At 38.4% G+C, this 26712-nt stretch overlaps 1 protein-coding gene and 1 long non-coding RNA gene across 2 annotated transcripts in view; both read left to right on the forward strand.

The window, feature by feature from the left end:
• The window catches only part of LOC115502522 (zinc finger protein 82 homolog), a 71715-nt gene that overhangs the window by 29447 nt on the left and 15556 nt on the right, over nucleotides 1-26712 (forward strand). The window contains exon 6 of the mRNA XM_030298007.2: nucleotides 17656-17919. Within this exon, the coding sequence (XP_030153867.2) occupies nucleotides 17656-17919 (264 nt within the window). The remainder of the gene's footprint in view (nucleotides 1-17655; nucleotides 17920-26712) is intronic.
• Nucleotides 17810-26706, forward strand: LOC118517781. The gene is made up of 3 exons (XR_004908365.1): nucleotides 17810-17919; nucleotides 25447-25526; nucleotides 26602-26706. It is a non-coding gene; the product is annotated as an uncharacterized LOC118517781 (long non-coding RNA).

Below are 26712 nucleotides of genomic sequence, written 5' to 3' on the forward strand. Positions count from 1 at the left end.
CTAGCAAATACTGAAAATCACAGCACTTTTGACACCTTTCTAACCTTATTTTAAACCTCAGAATTCATGATGAAATATAATCCTGACATTTTTGTTTTTCCCCCTAATTTGTCTATACTTGTTATATTCTTAATATTTTAACCCATCTTAAATTTATATGACTATAAAGTCCACCTGTTTCCATCACAGTTTGTAAAATACCTTTAATACCTGGAATAAGTGACCTCTTTATTCAAAGATGGCTTATTCTTTTTGTTATTTACAAAACTTCGGATTTCTTGTAAAAACATTGACGAACAACTTTCCACACAGTAAATAGAGATCCCTTCATAGCTTCTTGGTGTTTCCATATGTTGCTGTGATATCATTTTATCAAATTCCTACTGATAGACATTTCCCAGAGTTTCTGCCATTACACACAGTACCCTAATGGAAATTCTCCATAGGCATATCTTTATATCATGTATTTTAATTGCAGAAATAGTGCATGAACATATTTTCCTTTTAAAAGATTTAAACATTACAAATAAGGCAGATACACTCTTTGACTATCATCCTTGTATCCATTTCCCTTTCTGAAGGATAGTCATTATCTGTTTAGTATTTATGCTTCCTGACCATTTTTCTACGTTTTTATACATATTTGTCTCAGTGGAAACTAAAACGGGATAATGATAATACCTACCTCAAAATTTTGTGTGAGGATCAAATAAATTAAGATGCATAAAGTGCTCAGAATTCTGCCTGTCATATAATAAATATTCGCTGAATGTTGGTCATTATTTTATTCATCATTGCCATTAGTATTATTTGCTGAAAAACAGTTTCTGCGGACCTTGCTGAACGTCAGGCAGGATATATAGTCGAAGAAAGACACAGGGTAATGAATTCAGAAAATTTTCCATCATCACTTCCTATGGAACATGAAATTATCCTAGGTGTTGATGGGGAAAGTAATGTGTGGAAAGGACTTTATTCAGACTAGCATCCTTTTTGCTACATCATGCAATACCTAATGTAAAAACAAGAATGTAGACAAACCATTTGCAACATGGATGAAAAATGAAAAAGTGTGAAAAGAAACAGCATTATGTTTGAAAAATTAACACACAAAGAGAAACCTTATAGTTAATGATTTAAAATGTTATTGTAGGAGTGCCTGGCTGGCTCAGTTGGTGTAGCATGTGACTCTTGGTCTCGAGGTTGTAAGTTCAAGCCCCACATTGAGTGTAGAGATTACTTAAAATATTTAATAAAATGTTAAATACAGTGCTTTCTGGTATATTTGAAAACCTAAACAAAATTATTTTTTTAGGAAAATAAAAATGAATACAGTATTGACTCAGAACTCTCAGAAGCCTCATAATCATAAAAACACAGAAAAGGGGAAATTTAGTGTGATATAGTAGCTATTACTACTAATAAAGCACCAAACCAAAAATTTTTTTCAGGCAAAACATTATCAAGTATCTAAGGAATTGTTATATAGAGGTAAACATCTCATAACCACCCAAATATAACCTTGATGTTAGAATAATATTAGGACACCTAAAAACGGAAGCTCATTTTTAGTATCCATGAAGATATATGTGAGCATACTAAAGAAACTAGCAAACAGTGGTACCTATTAAAATAATACAAATGAACCTGGTTGCAGCAGTAGCTAAGGAGGATACCCAGTGCCCAGTTCTAACCAACTGATGTGAGGAAATGCAGGCCTCATTTTGCCAGCTCTTGTGACTTTTCGAGAGTCTGGATCTTTTTTTTTTTTTTTTTCAGTGTGTGATAGCTCTTGATTTTTATTTATTTTAATGTTTATTTTTGAGAGAGTGCAAGTGAGGGAGGGGCAGAGAAGTGGGACCGAGGATCCAATGTGGATTCTATGCTGATAGGCTGACAGCAGTGAGCTTGGGGCTTGAACCCATGAATGGCGAGATCATGACTTGAGCCAAAGTCAGACACCCAACCGACTGAGCTACCCAGGTGCCCTAATAGCTCTTGATTTTTAAATGGTAGCTCAGATTTATCTTTAAAGACACCATGAGTACCAAAGATGTATTGACTGCACAAATAGGCCATAAGTTCCTTTTGTTCTGGACCCTAAAGCTGTGGATGTGCAGAAGGCTTGGAGGAGGAGTTTTTAATAGTGCAAATCCCTTAAATATTTAATATTTAAAATATTTCCAGAGATAACTAGCTAAACTCCAAGTGTAAGGGTTTTTTTTTAAACACTTATTCCACCCCAATATTTTCTACATGCAGTTCTTTATTCTTTTTTTTTTTTTTAATTTTTTTTTCAATGTTTATTTATTTTTGGGACAGAGAGAGACAGAGCATGAACGGGGGAGGGGCAGAGTGAGAGGGAGACACAGAATCGGAAACAGGCTCCAGGCTCTGAGCCATCAGCCCGGAGCCTGACACGGGGCTCGAACTCACGGACCGCGAGATCGTGACCTGGCTGAAGTCGGACGCTTAACCGACTGCGCCACCCAGGCGCCCCAGTTCTTTATTCTAAGCATCATGTCAAATTTAAAAATTGGGTCTATTTTATATGTAACAACAATATCCTATTGTTGATAAATATATACACATACAACTGAAAATTTTTAAATGGCCTATGAAGAGGAAAAATAGCCTGAGCATCACATTTTTGCACTAGCAGCAAACATGTCATTGGAATTCTGTATTGTGTTCTAGATGAAAAGTTAGCAGACTTTCCATAAAGGGCCAGATAGTAAATATTTTAGCCCTGTGAGCCGTACTATTTCTGTAGCAACTACTTAACTCTGCCATTGTGGAAGAGTGTGGAAGGCTACTAAAAGTCTTAGATTAAGAATCCTGAAGTTAAGCAAATGTCCCACATTTTAGCTTTGTTTAGGTAGATTAGTGTTTTGAAATAGATCTTTTCTATGCCTCAATTTTCATGCTCAGCAAGCAGCTTCCTGCATTGGATGGATTCCATTCTTGGAAGGAAATTCCCATATACCCAAAATTACAGGTCTGTTCTTCCATTCCTCACTTCCTTTTTTCTTAGATCCCATGTTAGTAGGTTAAGGTTGTTTTTTTTTAAACATTGAGTTATTTTGTTCCAGGCTTATGCCTGTAAAATATTTTATAATCAACTTAAGAAAAGCAGAATGAGCAACATAGGAGTTTAAGTCATTAAGTTCTTCATCTAAAATTATAGAGGAAATGGGATGCCTGGCTGGCTCGATGGGAAGAGCATTCGACTCTTGATCTCAGGGCTATGAGTTCGAGCCCCACGTTGGGTAGGGAAATTACTAAAAGAAATAAAAACTTTTAAAAAATAAAATGAAATAAAATTACAGAGGTAATGCATTTGCGTTCAAACCAATGAAGCAATACTAAAAAAAAAAAAAAGCTATGCCTTTTGCTATTCCTCACTCCCTCTCTGCTGATTTACTTCTAAGTAATGTTCAAACCTTGTGTATATCCCCCATATATTTCTTTATGTTTAAATGTTAACACAAATCAGTATATTTTTACCAAAAAATATGGATGATAGTTTAAACATGCCTTTTAAATTTTGAATTTCCCTAGTCAGTAAATGATGATTTAACTTATTTTTTTAATGGTTACAGTATATTTTATACCCAAGTATGTTTGTACCAATACCAACTCAACTATTCATGCAATATTTCAGACTGTTTCCTCTCTGCTGTTTGAAAGTAGTGCTTCATTCAGGGCACCTGGATGGCTCAGTCGGTTAAGCGTCTGACTCTTGTTTTTGGCTCAGGTCATGATCTCATGGTTTGTGAGTTTGAGCCCTGAGTCAGTCTCTACACTGACAGCGTGGATCCTGCTTGGGATTCATTCTCTCTCTCTCTCGCTCGCTCTCTCTCTCTCTCTCTCTGCCCCTCCCCTGCGTGTGCGCTCTCTCTCAAACTTTTTTTTAAGTTTATTTATTTTGAGAGAGTACAAGCAGGGAGGGCCAGAGAGAGAGGGAGAGAGAGGCTCCCAAGCAGGCTCTGAACTGACAGCATGGAGCCCAATGTGGGGCTCGAACCCATGAACCATGAGATCATGAACTGAGCTGAAACCAAGAGTCAGACACTTAACTGACTGAGCCACCCAGGCGCCCCTCAAAATAAACTTTAAAAAACTTTAAAAAAATAATAAAAGTAATGCTTCAATAAACATTTTATATTTTTGTCTATTTTATTTCTGTAAAATAGGTTTTCCAAACCATTTCCAATGTTTTCTGTTTCTTAGGAAGGTATTGCTTATAGAAACTTTCAGAGGGAAGAGGATAAAGGGACAGAGTGTACAGTTTTTCACATACATGGGTGTGTATACACACAGACTTTACCATTTTAATCCATCTGGGATTCATTATTGTACATGGTGTAATACAGGATGTTGGTTTTGTTTCCATTCAGAAATAAGACCAATTATGCCAGAACCAATAATTGAAATATTCATCTTTCTCCTACTGTATTAAAATACTCATATATTAAATGCTCATATTCTCAAATCTATTTCTGTGCTCTATTTTCCAGCAATCTTTGACTTATACTTTTTAGTAACTTATTACTTGGAAATAGAGATATGTATATTGTTAATATATAATTTTTACTTAGAAATAAAGACAGGGTGCCTGAGTGGCTCAGTCGGTTAAACGTCCAACTTCAGCTCAGGTCATGATCTCGCGGTTGGTGAGTTCAAGCCCTGCATCAGGCTCTGTGCTGACAACTCAGAGCCTGGAGCCTGCTTTAGATTCTGTGTCTCCCTGTCTCTCTGTCCCTTCCCCCGCTCACCCTCTGTCTCTCTCTCTCTCAAAATTAAATAAACGTTAAACATTTAAGAAAAAAAGGGGGCACCTGGGTGGCTCAGTCAGTTGAGTGTCCGACTTCAAATCAGGTCATGACCTCGCAGTTTGTGTTGGAGTCCCACATCGGGCTGTACGCTGACAGTGCAGAGCCTGCTTGGGATTCTCTCTGTCTCTGCCCCTACCATGCTTGCTTCTCTCTCTCTCTCAAAATAAGTAAACTTAAAAAAAAATTTTTTTAATGAAAAAAAACAAAAACAAATGCTTATTAGATTTTAAATTATTTTATCCGGTTCCAATAAAAAGACTAATAAGGGTTATATTTTAAATTTTATTCAATTTAAATAGAGTATTTCAAAATGAATTCACATTGAATTGACTTTGAATGGATATTCATTAATACAGGTATGTCTCAAAATGTCTTTGACAACTTTTTATCTCTTTACACTCTAATATCTTCATGATGTAATGTTTCACAATACTTACAATATGCTAGTAATAATCTGAAATTTAGTATCTTTTATTAGGTATTTATTATAAAATGATAGATTATTTTGATCTTTGATAATCTGCATATAAAGGGATATCTCAGTATACCTATTTCACCTTTTTTCATGTTGTAGACATGAGGACAGTGGCTGTTGGGCAAGAATTTTTTTTTTTCACTGTGTTTTCCCCATTTTAACAGACTGAAGGGTTGGTTTTTTCAGATTAATTTCTGTTTGTTGTTTTCATCTCCACTCTTATTTGTGTGTCATAAGAGAAATGATTTATTGCTTTGGTGAAATGTGTTAAAACACATGAATATCCTCCCCCCCCCATTTGACCCTGAATTTCTCATGTTCCCTGGGTCAGACTATGATTCTCTGTAACTACTCTACAGGCCCAGTCCTCTGCTTGTTATGTCTCCCAGTACCTAAGTTTAAATGAAGTATTAGGATGTGCAGTTTCGAGCTGCCTCTTTCAGTAAAGCATCCCTAACAAAAAGTCTGTTTCTCAGTTAGTCCAGAAATCAAGTGTAGAAAATTAATTATCACCCACAGAAGTTTCTACTGTAGCCATCTTTGTTTTATTTCTAATTTTAATGGAAACACAATGGTTACAGTCCATATGTTCTACCTTTTTAAAATTGGAGTAGATAAGAAATTCATTCAAAGAATATTGAGTGGCTCATAGAAAATCTTAGAGTGCCAAGGAACAAAGATACAGAACCAAGAACATTGCTGCACATGATGACACAGAACTCGTGAGGTCATTCCTGCTGCTGCTGCTGCTGCTGCTGCTGCTGCTGCTGCGGGACAGAATTGCCAGCTTACACTACTGACAACATGGACTCTGGATGTTCCTGCTAGTGCCACCTGTGTACATGGGGTTACCCATCACCCAGATGGAATCTCCCATCCTTGTTCCTTTATATCATCACCCTGCTGTTCTGAGATAGGTGTTTTTTGTTTTTCATTTTTTATTTTCGTGAGAGCAACAGAGCACAAGTGGGGGGCTGGGGGGGGGGGAGTGAGAGGGAGACACAGATTCTGAAGCAGGCTCCAGGCTCTGAGCTGTCAGCACAGAGCCCGTCACAGGGCTCAAACTCACGAACCATGAGATCATGTCCCTAGCTGAAGTTGGTTGCTTAACTGATGAAGCCACCCAGGCACCCCTGAGATGGATGTGTTGGAGTGCTGAAGCCTATGTTCCATCCTTGTACATTAGCTGCTGGAGAGACTAAGATGCATTTTCAGTTTAGTGAGAATCAGCCTTGGCTTCTTAAAGATGGGTGTTAACCATCATAGCAAGGGTGCACAAATACTGTACAGCCAAATGAATGACCAGTGTTCACAAGATGGCATCCCATCAATATACCTCATTCTTCCTGTAACTGAGCATTAAAACCTCATCTAAAATAACATTACTCATTCCTCATTTATTCATGAGCCATTCCTCATTCAACCAAAATTGTGTTGGGTAATGTTTTTACCTTCTATCTGTCAGGATCCTGTGTAGACATTCTGTAACCTTTTTTCTAAGTTGGAACAACCTACATAAAAGGGCTCTGTGCTGACTGCTGGGAGCCTAGAGCCTGCTTCAGATTCTGTGTCTACCTTTCGCTCTGCCCTTCCCCCACTCACACTTTGCCTCTCTCTGTCTCTGAAAAATGAATAAACCTTAAAAAAATTTTTTAAGAGGAAAGAAGGAATGTAATAATAATATCTAACTATATATAAATTAGGTAGATGTTCCAGCCTTCCTTTCTGTAAATAATAGTTGTGACACATTCCCTTTTAATTAGCAAACTGGGAAGTTTTTATGGTTAAAGTTATCCAAACCTTTCATTAAAGATCAGAATCTTTGTTGGTTATAGTTTTCTTTATAGGTTTTCTGGTTTGGGGGGGAGGTGTTTATTTGCTTGTTTTTACAACTGGAAATGATAGGGATAAGAGTTGACCCTAGGAAATCTTTGAGTATTATTCATGTTTCATTTGGAAATTTCACATCCCTTGATAGCCAGGATCAATCAGCCCAGCAGACATTAACCCTTCCTCTCACCCCAGCCTTTGGTCTGCTGCCCATGGTCATGAGGAACTCCAAATAGCCAAGTTATAGTCTCACTTTACATTTTATTAGAATCACTGTTATGTCCACTGGTGAAAACATCCCTTCATTTATTCTCTACATTATTCTTCATCAAAGTGTCAAAATTTGGTGATGTTCTTGATATTTAGGCTTGACTTTATAATTGTTCTTTTCAGAGTATGCTGAACTTGCTTATAGTTTATGGTATGAATATAAGGGGAGAGGAGCATGAAAAAGTAACACTTGCAAGATAACTACCTCAGACAAGGTAATTATAAGAGCTTCAAGAAAGGCATGTCTAATAATTCATCCTGTCTTAAAATTACTATTGTGTGCTAATAGTACAATTACATGAACTTTCTTGTTTATTGTCTACATGATGTAATTTTCCCATGTTTAATTTTAATCTTTTTGTGTTCTTAAACTATAGATGTGCTTTGTAAACACAATATAAAATATTTTAATCCAACCTGACAACCTATTTGTGTTTCAAATAGAGTACTAGGTCCATTTTTATTCGGTGTAATTACTAATCTATTTGGCTATAAATCTGCCATCCTCATTTGTGCTTTTCAGTTGATCTTGCCAGTTCTATGTTCCTTTCTAACTGGTTTTCTTCAGGATTTAAAAAAATTACCATTTTGTTTCTTACCTCTACTAGTTTGGAAATTCTATATACTATTTCTAAGCCTTTCTAAGTATTACCTCAGAAAATACCATACATACTAAAACCTATTAAGGTCCAAAACAGTTCACATCTTTACTCATTCCTGTACCAATAGAAATTACTTTGGGTTCTTTAGCTACATTTATCCACCCACCTCCCAGTGGAAATTATTGTTCTTTATATTTTTATTATCTTTTTTTTAACCTGATGGACATTACTATTTTAAATAGTCAATGTTTGGGGTACCTGGGTGGCTCAGTCAGTTAAGTATCCGACTTCGTCTCAGGTCATGATCTCATGGTCCTTGAATTCAAACCCCACATCTGGCTCTGTGCTGATAGCTCAGAGCCTAGAGCCTGCTTTGGATTGTGTCTTCCTCTTTCTCTGCCCCTCCCCAACTGTCACTCTTTCTGTCTCTCAAAAATAAATAAACATTAAAAATTTTTTTTCAATAGTCAAAGTTTGTTTTTTTTTTTTTTTTTACATTTCTCCCCATAATTCCTATATTGTTTTTTATTCCTTTGCCTCTCTGTGATAAGATTCTAGTAATTTATTTTGATCTCTCCTTTAATCACAGATTCACCATACAGGGTAATGTGTTGTTTTTTATTTTTCCCCCATTTGCTTATGTTTGGGGGTTTATCTGTATGGGTTTGTTAGAATGTCATAACAGACTGGATGGCTTAAGTAATAGAAATTTATTTTCTCCTGGTTCTGGAGGCTGTTAGTCCAACATCAAGATGTCAACCAGTCTTTTCCGGAGGCATCTCTCCTTGGATTATGTGCCACCCAAATCCCATCATTCTAATTTTATTACCTCTTTAAAGGCCCCACCTCCAAATATAGTCACATTCTGAGGTACTGGGGTTCTGCTTAAATGTTGTCAACAGGTTTTTGGTTTTGCTATCTGATTGCTCCATCTTATGATTCAAAACTTGTGTTGCTGCAGTCATTATTTTTCTGGAATCTTTGTTACTCCTTTTGTTTTTTGTTTACCCAGCTTTATTGAGGTAAAATTTACACCCAATAAAATTCACCAATATTTAAGTGTACAATTTTATGAGTTTTTTTTTTTTTTAATTTTTTTTTCAACGTTTATTTATTTTTGGGACAGAGAGAGACAGAGCATGAACGGGGGAGGGGCAGAGAGAGAGGGAGACACAGAATCGGAAACAGGCTCCAGGCTCTGAGCCATCAGCCCAGAGCCTGACGCGGGGCTCGAACTCCCGGACCGCGAGATCGTGACCTGGCTGAAGTCGGACGCCTAACCGACTGCGCCACCCAGGCGCCCCAATTTTATGAGTTTTGACAAGTGTATACAATCATGTAATTGTTACCACAATCATGATATAAAACATTTCCATCACTTCAAATACAGTAAAACCTTGGTTTGCGAGCATAATTCGTTCTGGAAACATGCTTGTAATCCAAAGTACATATATATACATGTACATGGGATCTACTCCTGAAATCGCTGTTGCACTAAAGGCTAACTAATTTGGATGTAAATTTTAAAAAATAATAATAAAATTAAAAATTAGAAAAAGAATTATTTGTTTATTCAACATATAACTCCTTTATTAGGTATATGTGTTGGAAATATTTTCTGCCAATCTATGCTTTGCCTTTTCATTTTCTTAACAGTGGTTTTTGAAAAGCAAAAGGTTTTAGTTTTTTTTTTTTTTTTTTCAAAAAAAATTTTTTTTCAACGTTTTTATTTATTTTTGGGACAGAGAGAGACAGAGCATGAACGGGGGAGGGGCAGAGAGAGAGGGAGACACAGAATCGGAAACAGGCTCCAGGCTCTGAGCCATCAGCCCAGAGCCCGATGCGCGGCTCGAACTCACGGACCGCGAGATCGTGACCTGGCTGAAGTCGGACGCTTAACCGACTGCGCCACCCAGGCGCCCCTAGTTTTTTTTTTTTTAAGTTTATTTATTTATTTTGAGAGAAAGAGAGTGCAAGCTTGAGTAGGGGAGGGGCAGAGAGGGGTAGAGAAAGAATCCCAAGCAGGCTCCGCACTCTCAGCACAGAACCCAGTGCGGGGCTTGAACCCACCAACTGAGAGATCATGACCTGAGCTGAAATCAAGAGTCGGATGCTTAACTGACTGAGCCACCCAGGTGCTCCAAAATGTTTTAGTTTTGTTTTTTGTGTTTTTTGTGTTTTTTTTTAAATTTATATCCAAATTAGTTAGCATATAGTACAACAATGATTTCAGAAGTAGATTCCTTATTGTCCCTTACCCATTTAGCCCATCCCCCCTGCTACACCCCCTCCAGTAACCCTCAGTTTGTTCTCCATATTTATGAGTCTCTTATGTTTTGTCCCCCTCCCTGTTTTTATATTATTTTTGTTTCCCTTCCCTTATGTTCATCTGTTTTGTCTCTTAAAGTCGTCATAGGAGTGAAGTCATATGATTTTTGTCTTTCTGTGACTAATTTCACTTAGCATAATACCCTCCAGTTCCATCCATGTAGTTGCAAATGGCAAGATTTCATTCTTTTTGGTTGCCGAGTGATACTCCATTGTATATATATACCACATCTTCTTTATTCATTCATCCATCGATGGACATTTGGGCTCTTTCCACACTTTGGCTATTGTTGATAGTGCTGCTATAAACATTGGGGTGCATGTGCCCCTTCGAAACAACATATCTGTATCCCTTGGATAAATGCCTAGTAGTGCAATTGCTGGGTCGTAGGGTAGTTCTATTTTTAGTTTTTTGAGGAGCCTCCATACTGTTTTCCAGAGTGGCTGCACCTGCTTGCATTCCCACCAACAATGCAAAAGAGATCCTCTTTCTCCACATCCTCGCCAACGTCTGTTTTTGCCTGAGTTGTTAATGTTCGCCATTCTGACAGGTGTAAGGTGGTATCTCATTGTGGTTTTGATTTGTTGTGTTTTTTTTTTAAGTTTTTTTTTTATGTTTATTTGTTTTTTGAGAGAGAGAGACAGACAGAGTGTGAGCAGGGGAGGGGCAGAGAGAGAGAGGGAGACACAGAATCTGAAGCAGGCTCCAGGCTCCGAGCTGTCAGCACAGAACCCGATGCGGGGCTCGAACTCACAAGCTGTGAGATCATGACCTGAGCTGAAGTCAGATGCTTAACTGACTGAGCCACCCAGGCACTCCTCATTGTGGTTTTGATTTGTATTTCCCTGATGATGAGTGAAGTTGAACATTTTTTCATGTGTCGGTTGGCCATCTGGATCAAAATGTTTTAGTTTTGATAAAATCCAAATTATTTTCCTTCTTTCACAGTTCATGCTTTTTGCATCCTGCCTGAAAAATATTTCCTAAATCAGGGTCACAAAATTTTATCTCTTTGGTTTTTAAATGAATGGAAAGAGGGGCACCTGGGTGGCTCAGTAGGCTGAGCGTCCAACTTCGGCTCAGGTCATGATCTCGTGGTTTGTGAGTTCGAGCCCCACGTCAGGCTCTGGGCTGACAGCTCAGAGCCTGGAGCCTGCTTCGGATTCTGTGTCTCGCTCTCTCTCTGTCCCACCCCTGCTCACACTCTGTCTCTCTCTGTCTCAAAAATGAATAAAACATTTTTTAAAAATGAATGGAAAGAATTCAGGGTTGAGCTGTGAATAAAAAAGATGCTCGGGTGCCTGGGTGGCTCAGTCAGTTGAGCATCCAACTCTTGATTTTGGTTCAGATCATAACCTAACACTTGTGAGATCAAACCCTGCATCAATCTCTGTGCTGACAGTACGAAACTTGCTTAGGATTCTCTCTCCCTTTCTCTCTGCTTTTCCCTCATTGGTGTTCTTTCTGTCTCTCTCAAAATAGATAAATAAACTTAAAAAAAAGTGGGAGGCTTCTGAGGGGCCCAGTAGGTTAAGCATCTGACTCTTGATTTCAGCTCAGGTAGTGATCTCAGGGGTTCATGAGTTTGAGCCCTGCATGAGGCCCCTCACACTAACAGTGCAAAGCCTGCTTGGGATTCTCTGTTTCCTTCTCTGCCTTCCCCCACTTGGATTATCTCTGTCTCTAAAAAATAAATAAATAAGTAGGGGTGCCTGGGTGGCTCAGTTGGTTAAGTGTGCAACTCTTGGTTTTGGCCTCAGGTCACGATCTCAGTTTGTGAGTTTGAGCCTCACATCAGGCTCTGTGCTGACAGCATGGAGCCTGCTTGGGATTCTCTCTCTCTCTGCCCTTCCCCTGCTCACTCTCTCTGTCTCTCTCTCAAAAATAAATAAATAAACTTTAAAAAAAATTTTAAATATTTTTTGAAAAGTAGTTTATATATATATATAAAACCATCTCAGAGGTAAGAGTAAATTAAATTTTATTTGCTTCTCCCATAGATTGTGATATTTGAGATACACATACTACTATTTTAATGAATATTCCTTTTGGTCATGGTCAAAATTTATAATCTCATTAAGCATCACTATTCCAGGTTGGCTTCAAACTACCTCACGTCAAAATTTAGGGAGAAAAATTAACATTAAAAGTGAAATAGACTATTTTCATAAACTTTCTAACTTTTAACATGGTCACATAAGTAGAATTGTAAAGAATCCATAATAAGGAATACAAGGAACTTAATTCTGTTGTTGCATACTATCATGCAGTTTAAATTTCCTTTGGAAAAAGATATCCATTTAGCTCAGGTTCTTATAGTATAATCAGTTGTATATGGAATCTACAGTGATAAATCATATTCCCTTATAATCCATAAAGTTTAAATTATTAAAATTCCTTATTTTAGAAGAATTTATGATTTGGGGACTTAAGAACTCTAGGATAAGATTAATCTATTTTTATTTTCTTGTTAAATTTCACTTTATGAAATGGGTTTCATGTTCCATAGAACCTTAAGGAATATAAATTTTTTTCTTTTAACATTAGATTTCCAGGGTTCATCCATATTATTGTTCGATACAGTCCATTCATTTTGACTATTCTATGATAAAGTAGTCCCCCCCCCTCTTATCCACAGTTTTGCTTTCCATGGTTTCAGTCATCTGTGGTCAACTGTGGTCCAGAAGTAGATGATCCTCCTCCTGACGTATGGTCAGAAGGTCAGTGTTAGCCAGACACTGCATCATAATGCCTATGTCAGTCACCTTACTGCATCTCCTCATGTAGAGATTTTATCATTTCACATCATCACAAGAAGGGTGAGTACAGTATAATAGATATTTTGAGAGAGACCACATTCATATAACTTTTATTAGAATATATTGTTCTAATTGTTCTATTTTATTATTAGTTGTTATTGTTAATCTCTTACTGAGTCTAATGTATAAATTACATTTTATCATACTATATTTATCATAGTATTTATCATACCAGTATATTTATACCATATTTACTACTGTATTCTGTGTTTACACCTACCTTTTTTTTGAGACTTCAAAGACAGTTCTTTAACTACTTGGGATTGTTTTCCCCATACCTTCCAACACTAGGCAACCATTTACCTATTTTCTGTCTTTATGAATTCGCCTGTTCTATACATTTAATATAAATGTAATTATATAATATGTTGTCTTTTGTGTCTGGTTTCTTTCACATAGCATGTTTTCAAGGCTCATCCCTTGCATGTGTCAGTACTTCATCCTTTTTTATGGCTGAATAATAAATACCCTGTTGTATGGATATACCATGCTTAATTTATCCACACATTTGTTGCTGGACATCTAGGTCATTTCCACTTTTTGGCTATGGTTATTAATGTTGCTCTGAACATTCATGAAATGTTTCTGTGGACATATATTTCTCTTTCTCTTGGGCATATATAGCTAAGAGTGAAATTGCTGGGTTATACGTTTTATACCTTTAACAGTGTGGGGGACTTCCAGACTGTTTTTTAAAGTGGCTGCAGGGCGCCTGGGTGGCACAGTCGGTTAAGCGTCTGACTTCAGCTCAGGTCATGATTTTGTTGTTCATGAGTTCGAGTCCCACGTAGTAGGGCTCTGTGCTGTCAGCTCAGAGCCTGGAGCCTGCTTTGGATCTGTGTCTCCCTCTGTCTCTGCCCTGCTCACGCCCTGTCTCTCCCTCTTTCAAAAATAAATAAACATTAAAAATAATTTTTTTAATAAAAAAATGAATAAACACAAGCTCAGTGTTTCCAAACTAATAAAAAAACACCTTTGCACGTAGGGATAGATCTTTCATAAACATTAAATGTTTGATAATGAATGCAAACCAACGGGAGCTAAACGACAAAGGACTGCTACCAGCCCTCTTCCCTCATGTAGATTATGACATTAAAAAAAAAAAAAATCCTTTTCTGTGTTATCTTCTTTCAATGCCCAGTTCAGAATTTCTTTTTTTTTTTTTAATTTTTTTTTAACATTTATTTATTTTTGAGACAGAGACAGAGCATGAACGGGGGTGGGGCAGAGAGAGAGGGAGACACAGAATCGGAAGCAGGCTCCAGGCTCTGAGCCATCAGCCCAGAGCCTGACGCGGGGCTCGAACTCGCAGACTGGGAGATCGTGACCTGAGCTGAAGTCGGACGCTTAACCGACTGAGCCACCCAGGCGCCCCCAGAATTTCTGAATTTGTATAGATTGTGACAAGGAGAACCCCAAATTATTATCACAGAAGAGTAACAGGAGGAAAGATGGAATTTAGCAATACCACATTTCTGAAATCTGTCTATGTGACATTCCTATAAAGTTTCTTTTGAGTGGCTTTAAGTGTTTTCTATTCCACCAAGTTACAATGCATAAGTACCTCTTCAAAGCTATAATTTTAACAAAGGTGGCACTCCACAAAGAATTAAATACAGAGGATAGAAAGAAAATGTGCAGAAGTGTTCTAAGAGAATAAAAACAAAAAACAATGAATTTGAAGGCTTGCTTTAGGGTTTCCTAAGCCAAGTTGTTGTCTTTTTAAATATATGTTTCAACCAAAATCTATTGATAATTTAGTTATAAAGAAGACAGAGATTGTACCCATCACACACACCTCATTATGTTCCTGAATGTGGCTCTTTCAGTCTTGATTGGGTACCTGCACCTCTTGGAGGGACACAGGAATTTTGATCACAAACCTCATCTATAAGATAAGAAATGTGGTTTGTTTCTCTTAGTATTAAAATATATGGGAAGCAGAGTGGTAACAATATTTATGATTGAACACAAAGTATGGCCAGTTGTCAGCCCTCTCCAGTGAATCTCCAAAGAAGGATGATTTAAATAGCTCTAAATGGACAGTATGCTATGTTAGCTCAGAAATCAATTGCTGAAATCCACCACCATCAACCTAAAATCCCCAGTCCCAAGCTAAAGAATTTTCTATCTTCCTCAGTGACATCATACCACCCATGCCTGATTACATATATACAGAACTTTACTCTGCACTCATATTCCTGAGTAGATTGAGATTACGTGTTTGTTTATGAATCACTTGGCCAGGAATGGTACTTAGGCTGAGAAATCAGTTTTATCAGAGGAAAAATATCTGGTCCTTATAAGAGCAGAGGTATCAAATTATTTTTTATTCATATTGGTATACCTCCATCAGAGGAGAAACACAGGTAAGAAAGCAGCTGGTTTCCTAGGGGCACCTGGGTGGCTCAGTCAGTTAAGCATCTTATTTCGGCTCAGGTCATGATCTCACAGTTCGTGGGTTTGAGGCCCTGCGTTGGGCTCTGTGCTGACAGCTCAGAACCTGGAGTCTGCTTTGGATTCTGTGTCTCCCTCTCTCTCTGCCTGTACCCCACTTGTGCTCTCTCTCTCTCTGTCTCAAAAAATAAATAAATAAATAAATAAATGTTAAAGAAAAAAAAAAGCAGCTGGTTTCCTGAACAGAAAAATAGGAAAATTCTTTCATAAGGTAAGTTGGATTTATCTTCTAGGCTCACAAGAAAACACAAATTTTCTATTTATGTGTTGAAGCACATAAAACAAGGTATGTATTGGTTGGTTGAAGAAAATGTCATCTGATACTTGCAGGAAACCCCGTATTTCCTTTAGGAGAAATGGTTTGCTAATTCAGTGTTTGCAATAACTTTATAGAACTACTGTGAATAATGGGAATTGACTGTATTTTAAGCTCTGCAAGCCATTCAGTCTGCATAACTACTCAATCCTGCCCTTGTAGCTTAAATGCAGCCATAGACAATGAATAAATGAACATGGCTATGTTCCAGTAAAACTATTTATAGACACTGAAGTTTGAAATGCATGATTTTTTACACGTCACAAAATATTCTTCTTCTGATTTTTTAAAACCATTTTAAAGATAGATATCATTCTTTACTCACTAGCCATATACGTGGCAGGCCAGATTTGTAATTTGTCAACCCATGCTTTAGAATAACTACAATCTAAAGTTTTATTTACTAGTTTTATTTTTAGTAATAATAATATTGGCATCACAATTTTAAACTATTTTATGGCCATTCTAGACTACTGCAACTGTATAAATATGTTAATATTTCTAGGAACCAGGATTTCTAGAGAGAGATTATTAGAGGAAAAAAACAAATATAAAAGGTAAGAATAAAACCTTGTAACATTACATTTGAATTAGTAATGTCAGCATGAATGAACGCTTTGAGTCTTAAGTTTCTTGCCTTCCTTTAACAAAGAGAAGAGTGTCTGATCTAGAACCCAAGATATTTGACTCCCTAATCCTGGGTTGTCTGCTCTAGCCATAGTGCTTCTCTTTTAGGGAAAGATGTTTTTTTCTTTTAACATTTATTTTTGAGAGAGATCAAGCATGAGCAGGGGAGGGGCAGAGAGAGACAGAGGAAGAGACAGAATCCCAAGCAGGCTCAGCACTGTCAGCACAGAGCCCAATGTGGGGCTCCATCTCACAAACCGAGAGATCATGACCTGTGTCAAGAGTCAGATGCTTAACTGAGCCACTCAGGGGCCCCAAGATGTTTTTTCTTAGTCTGGGCCTTCTTAAATCCTCCCAACAAAGTCCCCTTAACATTAAGAGGAACAGCCTATTCTGGAAATCTGGGGAAGGAGCAAATAAACTATTCCAGGACAGGAATTTCCTTTGAAATCTTATGTTTAAAGCTATGTTTATTTACATTCTCCATAATAAACCTGTGATTAAAGGTAAATACACAATTTTCCAGAAAAATCAGTTTTTTTCACCAAATGCTTCAGTAAAGATGATGCTTCTTGAAAATGCAACATTCCTTTCTCATTTCAGAATTGAGGCGAGTGAGGCTTTTGGTCTCATCCAATCATTCCACATCATCACAGTCCCGCAGGAACACGCCAGAAGCACACACACACACACACACACACACACACGCCACAATCAGGCACACATTGAGGGACTCCCATCCAAGGTCTGCAGGGAAGGCCTGGGGAAAACGCATCTATCAGAACCGTGCCACCTAAATGTTCAGAGTCAATTACAGACACGTTCACAGACCCATTACCTCGCAGGCCAACGCAACATTCTTAGTCCTGTACAGTCTGACACACAATCCAGTCAAAATCTCCCTCACAAACCACATTCCGGTCCTCGAAGTAGCACTTCACAAACACAAACCAGCCACACCCAATGAGAAAGTCGTACCCAGAACCACTCCAAAGATAGACACACAGTGCCATCGAGTAGGCGGTAGGGAGAGTCACATTTATGCATATCCCCCCTTTAATACGCCGGTTGTTGGTGCCCGCCGCGCTCCAGGACCTGCCGGCACTTTCTTGGGACAAAGAGCCGGGAACGCCGCCTGCTCAGGATCCCGCCTAGATCTCCGCCTCACGCGGCGAGCGGGCGGGGTGGAAGCTCCGCTCCCCTAGGCTGGCGGCGCCGGCGCACTCAGTGCCTACAGAGCGAGCTCCCAGCAGCCTCCGCGCGCGGCCCGTTAAGCCCCGGGGGCTGTGTACTTGCAGGTTCCGTCCCATCCTCGCTTACACTGAGCATCACCGTGAGGCAGGTGCGACACCCAAGGTGAGCAGTCCCGGTTCAGAGGGTCGGGAAGACGTTGCCGCCTCGCCTGGAGATTAGGAGACAGAAGCGAGGCGCTGCAGTACCGCAGAGTGTGGCGAGCCTCTCACCTCAGGCCCGAGTGTGCGTGAGAACGGCAGTGGTGTGCGTGGTTGTGTATCTGGGTGACCGTGGGCGTGACGGGGCCCGAGTGTGGCATCAGGACTGTGTGTGGCTGTGAGGTCGGAACTAGTGGGTGATGGCATTTGTGTGGCTGAATTGGATGCAGATCCTCTTATGTGACGGAAGGTTGCGTGACCGTGGACTATGTGACTCCGACCCTGGCGTCGCAGCTGATCTTCTGCCCTCTAGCCGCACGCGCCCAGCGGCAGAGAAAAAGCTCCCAGACAGATAGCTGAGCGCCAGCGAAAAGGCTCATACCCGATCTTGGGATAAGAATGTTAGAAAAGAACGTGCCTCGCAGGCAGGTTCCTGGGGGTACCCCCACCCACTACATCTTCGGATGCGCGCGCGGACACACACACACACACACACACACACACACACACACACACACACACACACACAGAGCTCTGAGGGGTCCAGCTGCAGGTTTCAGAACCACCGAGTTTCTTCCGGGAAACTGCCCAGAAGTCCGATTCCCGCCGCCCGCCTCCCACAACCGTGACCCTGGCCTTTTTCTAATACTAGGAAGGGTCAACAATATTCTCCCTCTTTACTCGGTTTATGTGTGGGTGGTTGGTGGGGACAGATGGGGTCGTGGCGTGCCCTAATTTAGCTGGGCTGGGCTCCAAGAAAGGCCTGTTGTCCTCAGATTCCCTTCTTCCTCAATCTTGTCAAACCCTAAGGAAAGGGCTCTGAGGAGGAGGAGGAGAAGGAATGCTCTTGTCCATTTTAAAAAGGTCAAGGTGAGTGGGTATTTCCTCATATAATATGAAATGCATTTTTATTTTTTAGGGCATGGGAACATTTGCTTCCTTTTTAAATTTCCTGTCGATTGAGTTAATACTTAGGCTACCTACCTAGTGCCTATATGCACTTGTCCATTTGACAGATACTTCCCATTACTTCTATGAGCTTTCTTTTTAAGTGTAAAGCTCTTAGAACAGCTCCTGACACTTGATAAGTATTTAATAAACATTAGCTATTTGTTAATGTGATTTTGGGCAATTCCCCACCCACCTCCAATAGATCAGGAAAAATGAAAATACCAAGCTAACTGTGATGGGGATTTCCTAGTTGTTTTTTTTTTGTTGTTGTTGTTTTTTTTGGATTTCCTAGTTTAAAAAAAAAAAAATGAGATGCTCAAATGGTCTAGAACAGAAATTCTTAACCAGAGGTAATTTAAATCCATTTGGAGCTTTCAGGGAACCAGAAACTCCTTGAAGTTGTATTTAAGTTGTTGTAGATATTTGTTAATATGTCATTTTTATGGGGAGGAAGTCCATAATTTAATGAGATTTTCAAACATGATCCTAAAAAGATTTAGATCTACTGGCCTAGAGTCAAAGACTAATATCTGAGAATGTACTTTGAGATAACAAATAAAATTAGTGTCTAACAATAGGAAATTCATAAGTCACACTCCATCCCTGTGATGCAATTTTATGTCATTAAACATGTGAATCATGAGAAGGAAAAAATTAAAAAAATTTTTAAAGTCTATTTATTTATTTTTGAAAGAGAGAGAATGGAGAGAGAGAATCCCAAGCAGTGGAGCCTGACATGGTGCTTCCGAACCATGAGATCATGACCTGAGCTGAAGTCAAGAGTTGGATGCTCAACTTACTGAGCCACCCAGGTGCCCTGTAAATGATAAATTTTAAGCAATAGTCATAGTTTTGAACAAGATGACTCAGGAAAATTTTAATTACAGATGAATCCCTTTTAGTAAACTAGGGATTTGTAGAAATTTTGCAAGGATTATATCTAATGTGAAACTATAATTAGTTATGCAGTGGAGAAAGGCAGAGAGAAAGCCTCTATCGTGTACCAAATACTCCTGTCTGCTTTGGTGTATTTTTACTGAATTTAAGAATGCTGCTTACCATGGGGTGCCTGGGTGGCTCAGTTGGTTAAGCTTCTGACTTCTGCTCAGGTCATGATCTTGAGGTTTGTGAGTTTGAGCCCCATGTCTGGCTCTGTGCTGACAGCTTGGAGCCTGCAGCCTGCTTCGAATTCTGTGTCTCCCTCTCTCTCTGTCCCTCCCCTGCTCATACTCTGTCTCTCTCTGTCTCTCAAAAATAAATAAATGTTAAAAAAAATAAAAAAGAATGCTGCTTACCTTGATTGTGTTCAGTCACAGAATAAGGTGAAGGCAGCACCTTGTTTTGGTGAAGAACAGTAAAAAAACTGATGAGTGTTATTTATTTCTGCCATACTGATTTTTTTTTTTTTTGAGGAACTCACTCATTTCACAGTCCTATAGACTCCTTTCTCTTAACAACTAAAAGGTAGTTCCTCTCTTCAACTCTTTTTTATTTTGTTTGAAAATAGTTTTTGTTTCTGATGATAGAATTAATGCAGGTTTATTATAAACAAGAAAAATATGCAGACCTAAGGAAATTATAAAGAAGAACATTTAATTTGTTCATAGTCCCATCATACAGAGTTAATGAATATTAGTACTTTGATGTTTGTTTTTCCAAATCTTTTTTCTGTGCGCTTGTGTACATATGTTTATTTCGTAAAATAGAATTACAAAAATTGATTATTTAAGGAGATACTCTCCAACATTTTGAAAAGAAATCCAGCTCAGTCATAAGATTTATTATATTGCTGTTTGTACAGAGTAAAGGAGAGTACAGTGGTTTCCCTCTAATCTGAAATTTTTTTCAAGACTTTATACCTGTTAGGATTATGGAAACATTTATCAGGGCAACAAATATCAAGTAAGATATCTTTTCAGAATTGAGGTGTTGTTTTTTGTTTTTGTTTTTTTTTTTTTTTTGTGGTTCAAGGTTGTTCCTAAGTAGAGATTTGTAATAACAGTGGAACGTGGTAGTAATGATAAATAATTCAGGCATGTTATACAGAAGAACTTGATCAAATGTTTTTAATGTGTTAATGTGTTCAATATGATACCTTATCAAATTTCTTGAGTTTTATGATGCCAAGTGGTGTTTCTTTGGAACTGCTAGGAATAGAGAGCAAAAGGGACTTTGTTCTACTTCTTGATTTTTATGAATCTTTTTTGCTAATATTATTTATTAAGAAGAATTACATTCTCAAACAGTTCTAAAATTTACTAATGTTGTAAGAAAGAGGAGTCCTGGGGCGCCTGGGTGGCGCAGTCAGTTAAGCGTCCGACTTCAGCCAGGTCACGATCTCGCGGTCCGTGAGTTCGAGCCCCGCATCGGGCTCTGGGCTGATGGCTCAGAGCCTGGAGCCTGCTGCAGATTCTGTGTCTCCCTCTCTCTCTGCCCCTCCCCCATTCATGCTCTGTCTCTCTCTGTCCCAAAAATAAATAAACGTTGAAAAAAAAAAAATTAAAAAAAAAAAAAAAAAGAAAGAGGAGTCCTGAAAATCTCACTATAAGAGAAAGGAGAAAGGGCATCCTAGTATTAAAATTATTAAAGGGACGCTTGGGTGGCTCAGTTGGTTAAGCATCCAACTCTCAATTTCGGCTCAGGTCATGATCTCATGGTTCATGGGTTCAAGCCCTGCATCAGGCTCTGCGCTCACAGTGTGGAGCCTGCTTGGGATTCTCTGTCTCCCTCTCTCTCTGCCCCTCCCTTGTTCATGCTCACTCTCAAAAATAAAATTAAATTAAAAGTAAAATTATTAAAGATAATTTACCAAATAATTAAAATGCTTTTACTAAAGATACTTTTTTAAACACATGGAATAACGGGCATGTAATTTTTTCATTTTATTTATTGCTTGTAATAAGGTATTTTAAGTGCTTTATATGTATTATATTATTTAACCTTCACAATAACCTTATAAGGTATATACTGTTACTATTCTCCAGTTTATCTAAGAGGAAGCAGTGGCACTGAAAACTAACATGCCTGAAGTCTCCCAGTTGATAACATCAAACCTCAGATTCATATTCTGGATCCTGACAACAAAGCCTGTGTTCTTCATATGTGAGAGTCAGTCACCTCCCACCATTGTGGATATTCTTTTTGGTCTGCCTATTGTACTTGGAAGTTTATCATGGATATCTTTCTTCATGAATTAATATGAACCAGTACCATTATTATTAATAATTACATAATATGCCATCATATTGTAGAACCTAATTTATTTAGTTGGTTGCCTTACTGTTAGGTTTTCTGACTTTTGGTTAGAAAGTATTCCTTGATGAACTTCCTTGTATATATCTCCTTGTATACTTCTATAAAAATTTTCCAGGGATAAATTCCTAGAAATGGAATTTCTAGGTTGAATTATTAGACATTTTATAAAGTACTCACAATATGCCTGATCCTATGCTAGTACTCTGAGGGTGAAAGAGTGACTAAAATGACAAGTTGATTTTTTTTTAATATGAAATTTATTGTCAAATTGGTTTCCATACAACACCCAGTGCTCATCCCAACAGGTGTCCTCCTCAGTACCCATCACCCACCCTCCCCTCCCTCCCACCCCCCATCAACCTTCAGTTTGTTCTCTGTTTTTAATTGTCTCTTATGTTTTGGCTCCCTCCCTCTCTAACCTTTTTTTTTTTTTTCCCCTTCCCCTCCCTCATGGTCTTCTGTTAAGTTTCTCAGGATCCACATAACAGGGTTGATTCTTAAATTATTATCTATCAACATAGATAAAACTGTATAGGAATTAGACTAAGTTAGCTGGGAATTCCTGGGAAGAAGATACATTATCTGATTATAGCAAGTTTTATCAGGTTGTAACCAAAAAATGCCAAATCCAGAGGATTTCTGTATAGGTAAATGGACTGTATGTAAGAGGTGTTATGCCTTATGGTTTTTATTCTCATGATGTTGATGCAAAGTGAGACCAACAGGGCAAAAGATTCAGCACCTCTTTGGAGGGCATCATGGCTAAAATGACTGGTTCAGAAGCAAGATCAATGCATTAGTACAGAAGTTAAGAAAGGCAGCAGCAGAGAAACAAGGCATTAGATGGGGGGTGTTTAACCATTTTTTTCTAGGCAAAACTTCAACATACATGAACAAACTTACAAATCATAGAGTTGGGTCAGCTATTGGGAGCTAGAAGAAAAATATATAGTAGCTTTTTTCCTCCAAGTTCAAGAGGTGACTGCTTCAGAAGTGAGTCTTTTTCACCTATTTGAAGAAAAGCTTCCCATTTACAAAATTTCAAAAATATCTTTCCAGAGTATATATTGCCATATAAAATTATGAAGTAAATATAAGCAAAAAGAAGAAAACTAAGATCAAAATGGGGAAATTAGCAATCTTTGCAGATCTTTTTTTTTTTTTTTTTTTTTAATTTTAGAGAGAGAGTGTGTGAACACAAGCAGGGGAGAGGGAGGCAAAGGGAAAGAAAGAGAATCTTAAGCAGGCTCCATGCTCAGCACGGAGTCCAACAGGATTGATCTCACAACCCTTGGATCATGACCTGACCCGAAATCAAGAGTCAGATGCTTAATTATACTTTACTAATGTATCCATAATGTCCATTTTATTTTATTTTATTGAAGAATATTTTATCTTGAATATTTTGTATGTCCTTATATATTTTTAAAAGCTTAGATTTTGTGATTATCATGCACATGCACAAATATATATATCTTTTTTGCCCTGCTATAACAGGATCACAGTACTCACAACTGTTGTCACCTGCATTCTTCACTCAGCAGCATGTAGTAAACATATTTCCATCTTTCCAATTAAAAGTCTGTATTATCATTTTTTAAGTGACAAGCTTTTTCATTCTGTGGGTGCTTTATAATTTATTTAATCTATTTTCTACTGAAGGATTTTTAGATTCTTTCCAGCTTTTTTCCATTATAAATAATGTCTGTCACTACATTCTTACATCTTGTACATATATACAATTATTTTCTTTAATCCCCAGAGTAGAATTTCTGAGTCAGAAGATTTGCATGGTTTAAATGCTGCTTGGACATAATTTTTTTAATGAATGTTTATTTTTAAGAGAGATAGAGCATGAGTTGGGGAGGGACAGAGAGAGAGGGAGACACAGAATCTGAAGCAGGCTCCAGGCTCAGGGCTGCCAGCACAGAGCCAGACGCGGGGCTCGAACTCACAAACCGCAAGATCATGACCTGAGCTGAAGTCAGATGCTTAACCTACTGAGCCACCCAGGTGCTCCCTGCTTGGACATAATTTTAAATTTACACAATCTGCAGGTTAGAGTATTCATTTCCTTACAAACTTGCTAATATGGGCATAAGTACTCCCAAAGTGAGATTTAATGTCTTTTGGTGGTTTCACATGTTATTTCTATTTTTTTAGGTTTATTTATTTATTTTGAGAGAGAAGGAAAGAGAGAGAAAAAGCATGAGCGGGGGAGAGGCAGAGAGAGAGGGAAAGAGAAGGAATCTCAAGCAGGCTTGGCACTGTCAGCGCAGAGCCCAACTTGGGGCTGGAACTCACAAACCGTGAGATCATGGCCTGAACCAAACAAAATCAAGAGCTGGATGCTTAACCCACTGAGCCACCCAGGAGCCCCGTTATTTCTATTTTTTAATGAGTCCTGCATGCTCATGTTTCTCCCATTGGAACAAGAAATTCTGGGTTTCAGAGACCAGAACTAGAGTTGATTAAGAGCTGACTTTGGTTAGAAAAATGAGGAATCCAAATTCAGCTTTGCTACTTAACTGAATTTCTGCCAGTGGTTTTACTTTTATTGTAAATATTCTGGTCCATTGCATAGATAATTATTATACTACATAGCAATCCTAAGGATCCACTTAATGTATATAAAATGCCTATCCTATGGAAGTCTTTGAAATAGTTATGTGTTGTCTACCTGTTGAGAGCATGTATCCACACCTTTTCAGCCTAGGTTGTAAGAAAGAGAATGGTAAATAAAGACATGTAGGAAAGCAGTGTGGTTGATTCTGATTGAAAAAAGTGATGAGCCCAGAAGATTCTGGGAGTTATTGTACAGGCTGGCAGGCTGGTAGGGTTGCCAGTGCAGCAGTTTAACAGTGGTTAATGACTGCCAGGGTTGGGACTTAGGAATTTCTCTCTTTGTATCTGATGAATCCAAGCAAGCCTGCAAAGCTTTGAAAGATATTCTTGTTTAGATGATGTGGCCCTTTATCAGCCCTGGAATTTTCGAGGAGGGATTAGATTTTCCAGATGCCCTCAAATCTCCCTCAGTGTGTGTGTGTGTGTGTGTGTGTGTGTGTGTGTGTGTGTGAGAGAGAGAGAGAGAGAGAGAGAGAGAGAAGTTCAAGGGAGGGGAAAAGGACATTAAAGTGTGTGTGTGTGTGTGTGTGTGTGTGTGTGTGAGAGAGAGAGAGAGAGAGAGAGAGAGAAAGTTCAAGGGAGGGGAAAAGGACATTAACTCCAGCCATTTAGTGAGTTCTGAGGACTATCTCATCTCATGGCTTTCTTTTCTTCCCCCTAGCTCTGGCCTCTGTGAACCCTCCAGGCAAGTAAACTCCAAGGAAGACTGACCAGTTCTTGAGTTTCTAAACCATGGCCCATGTAAGTTACTGTTTCTTTCTCCTGAAAATACAGTCATGTTAATGTCCTATGAACATTTCTTTATCCTGAAACTTCCTACCTATCAGAGTCCCATCTAGGAATCTTCTCCCAGTCCTCCAAATCCAGTGAGGGATGAGGCTATTTAGCACAACACCTGTCCTATGAGTCCTCTTTTCGCCAGTCATTATTCGTGTATTCATTGAAAAAAAAAATCATTTAGCATCTCCTATGTGTGCTCAATCTTTTGCTAAGAGCTGCAGTGGGGCAGAAATGAAATCGCTTGAGGGGGATATTTGACCATCTTTGTGAGTTGATGAAAGAGGATGAGCCCATTTGACTACTCATGGGGAAACTGAATGTTTCTGGATTTGAGTTTTCCAAGTATGTAAGATAAGATTTGCTGTTGGTTGGCCTCAGCCTCAACATATGGTGAGCTCACTTGCTTTGTGAGGCTTTTAGGATGGGGTACAGATATAATTGGGTCTTGCATGCAAAGAGATCAAGGACCTTCCCTAGGAATCCCTAAGAGTTGTATACTAGGATCAGGGTTCCATTTGTAGTTGAACAGGATATGCTGGTCTAGAATGACATCTCTGTGATTCTGGATCACCAGTATCCAGAATCTACATCCATATCCTCTAAGTCAGGAACAAGGAATGTATACAGTGAGTGATGGAAAATGATAAGTAGGAAAATCATGCAGATACATAGTTTATAGACCTTAACAACTGAGGAGAACCTTAAATATTTTGTATAGACCAAAATGGAAGAATGATTAAGTCTCATATAGCCCTCACATAGACTATTATACAATTTTTTAGACTTCATTAAAGAATCTGTCATAAATGGAAAAATGCTTATGATATGATCTGATTCAATGATGAACTTGGAATAAATTATTCATATCCTTTTCTAACATAGAAATATTATAAGGAAACTTTTTAAAAATCTGTTCTTTAAAGGGAAAGGGTGGAAGAACTACATTTCTTGAGACTTTATGAGGGAGACATGTAACAGGCACAGGCTTATATACAATATTTCATTTAATTGGAAAACTGATTTTTTTCTTTCCCAGACATGTTTGGATGATCAAGATACGCCAGAGTATTCAAGAGGCTGCACCTATAGCAACAGGATTCTTCAAGAGCACATAGGCATGCTGCTTCAGGCACACTCATTTCCTAAC

The sequence above is a fragment of the Lynx canadensis genome, chromosome E2 (genome assembly GCF_007474595.2).
Source record: "Lynx canadensis isolate LIC74 chromosome E2, mLynCan4.pri.v2, whole genome shotgun sequence".
NCBI classification, from domain to species: domain Eukaryota; kingdom Metazoa; phylum Chordata; class Mammalia; order Carnivora; family Felidae; genus Lynx; species Lynx canadensis.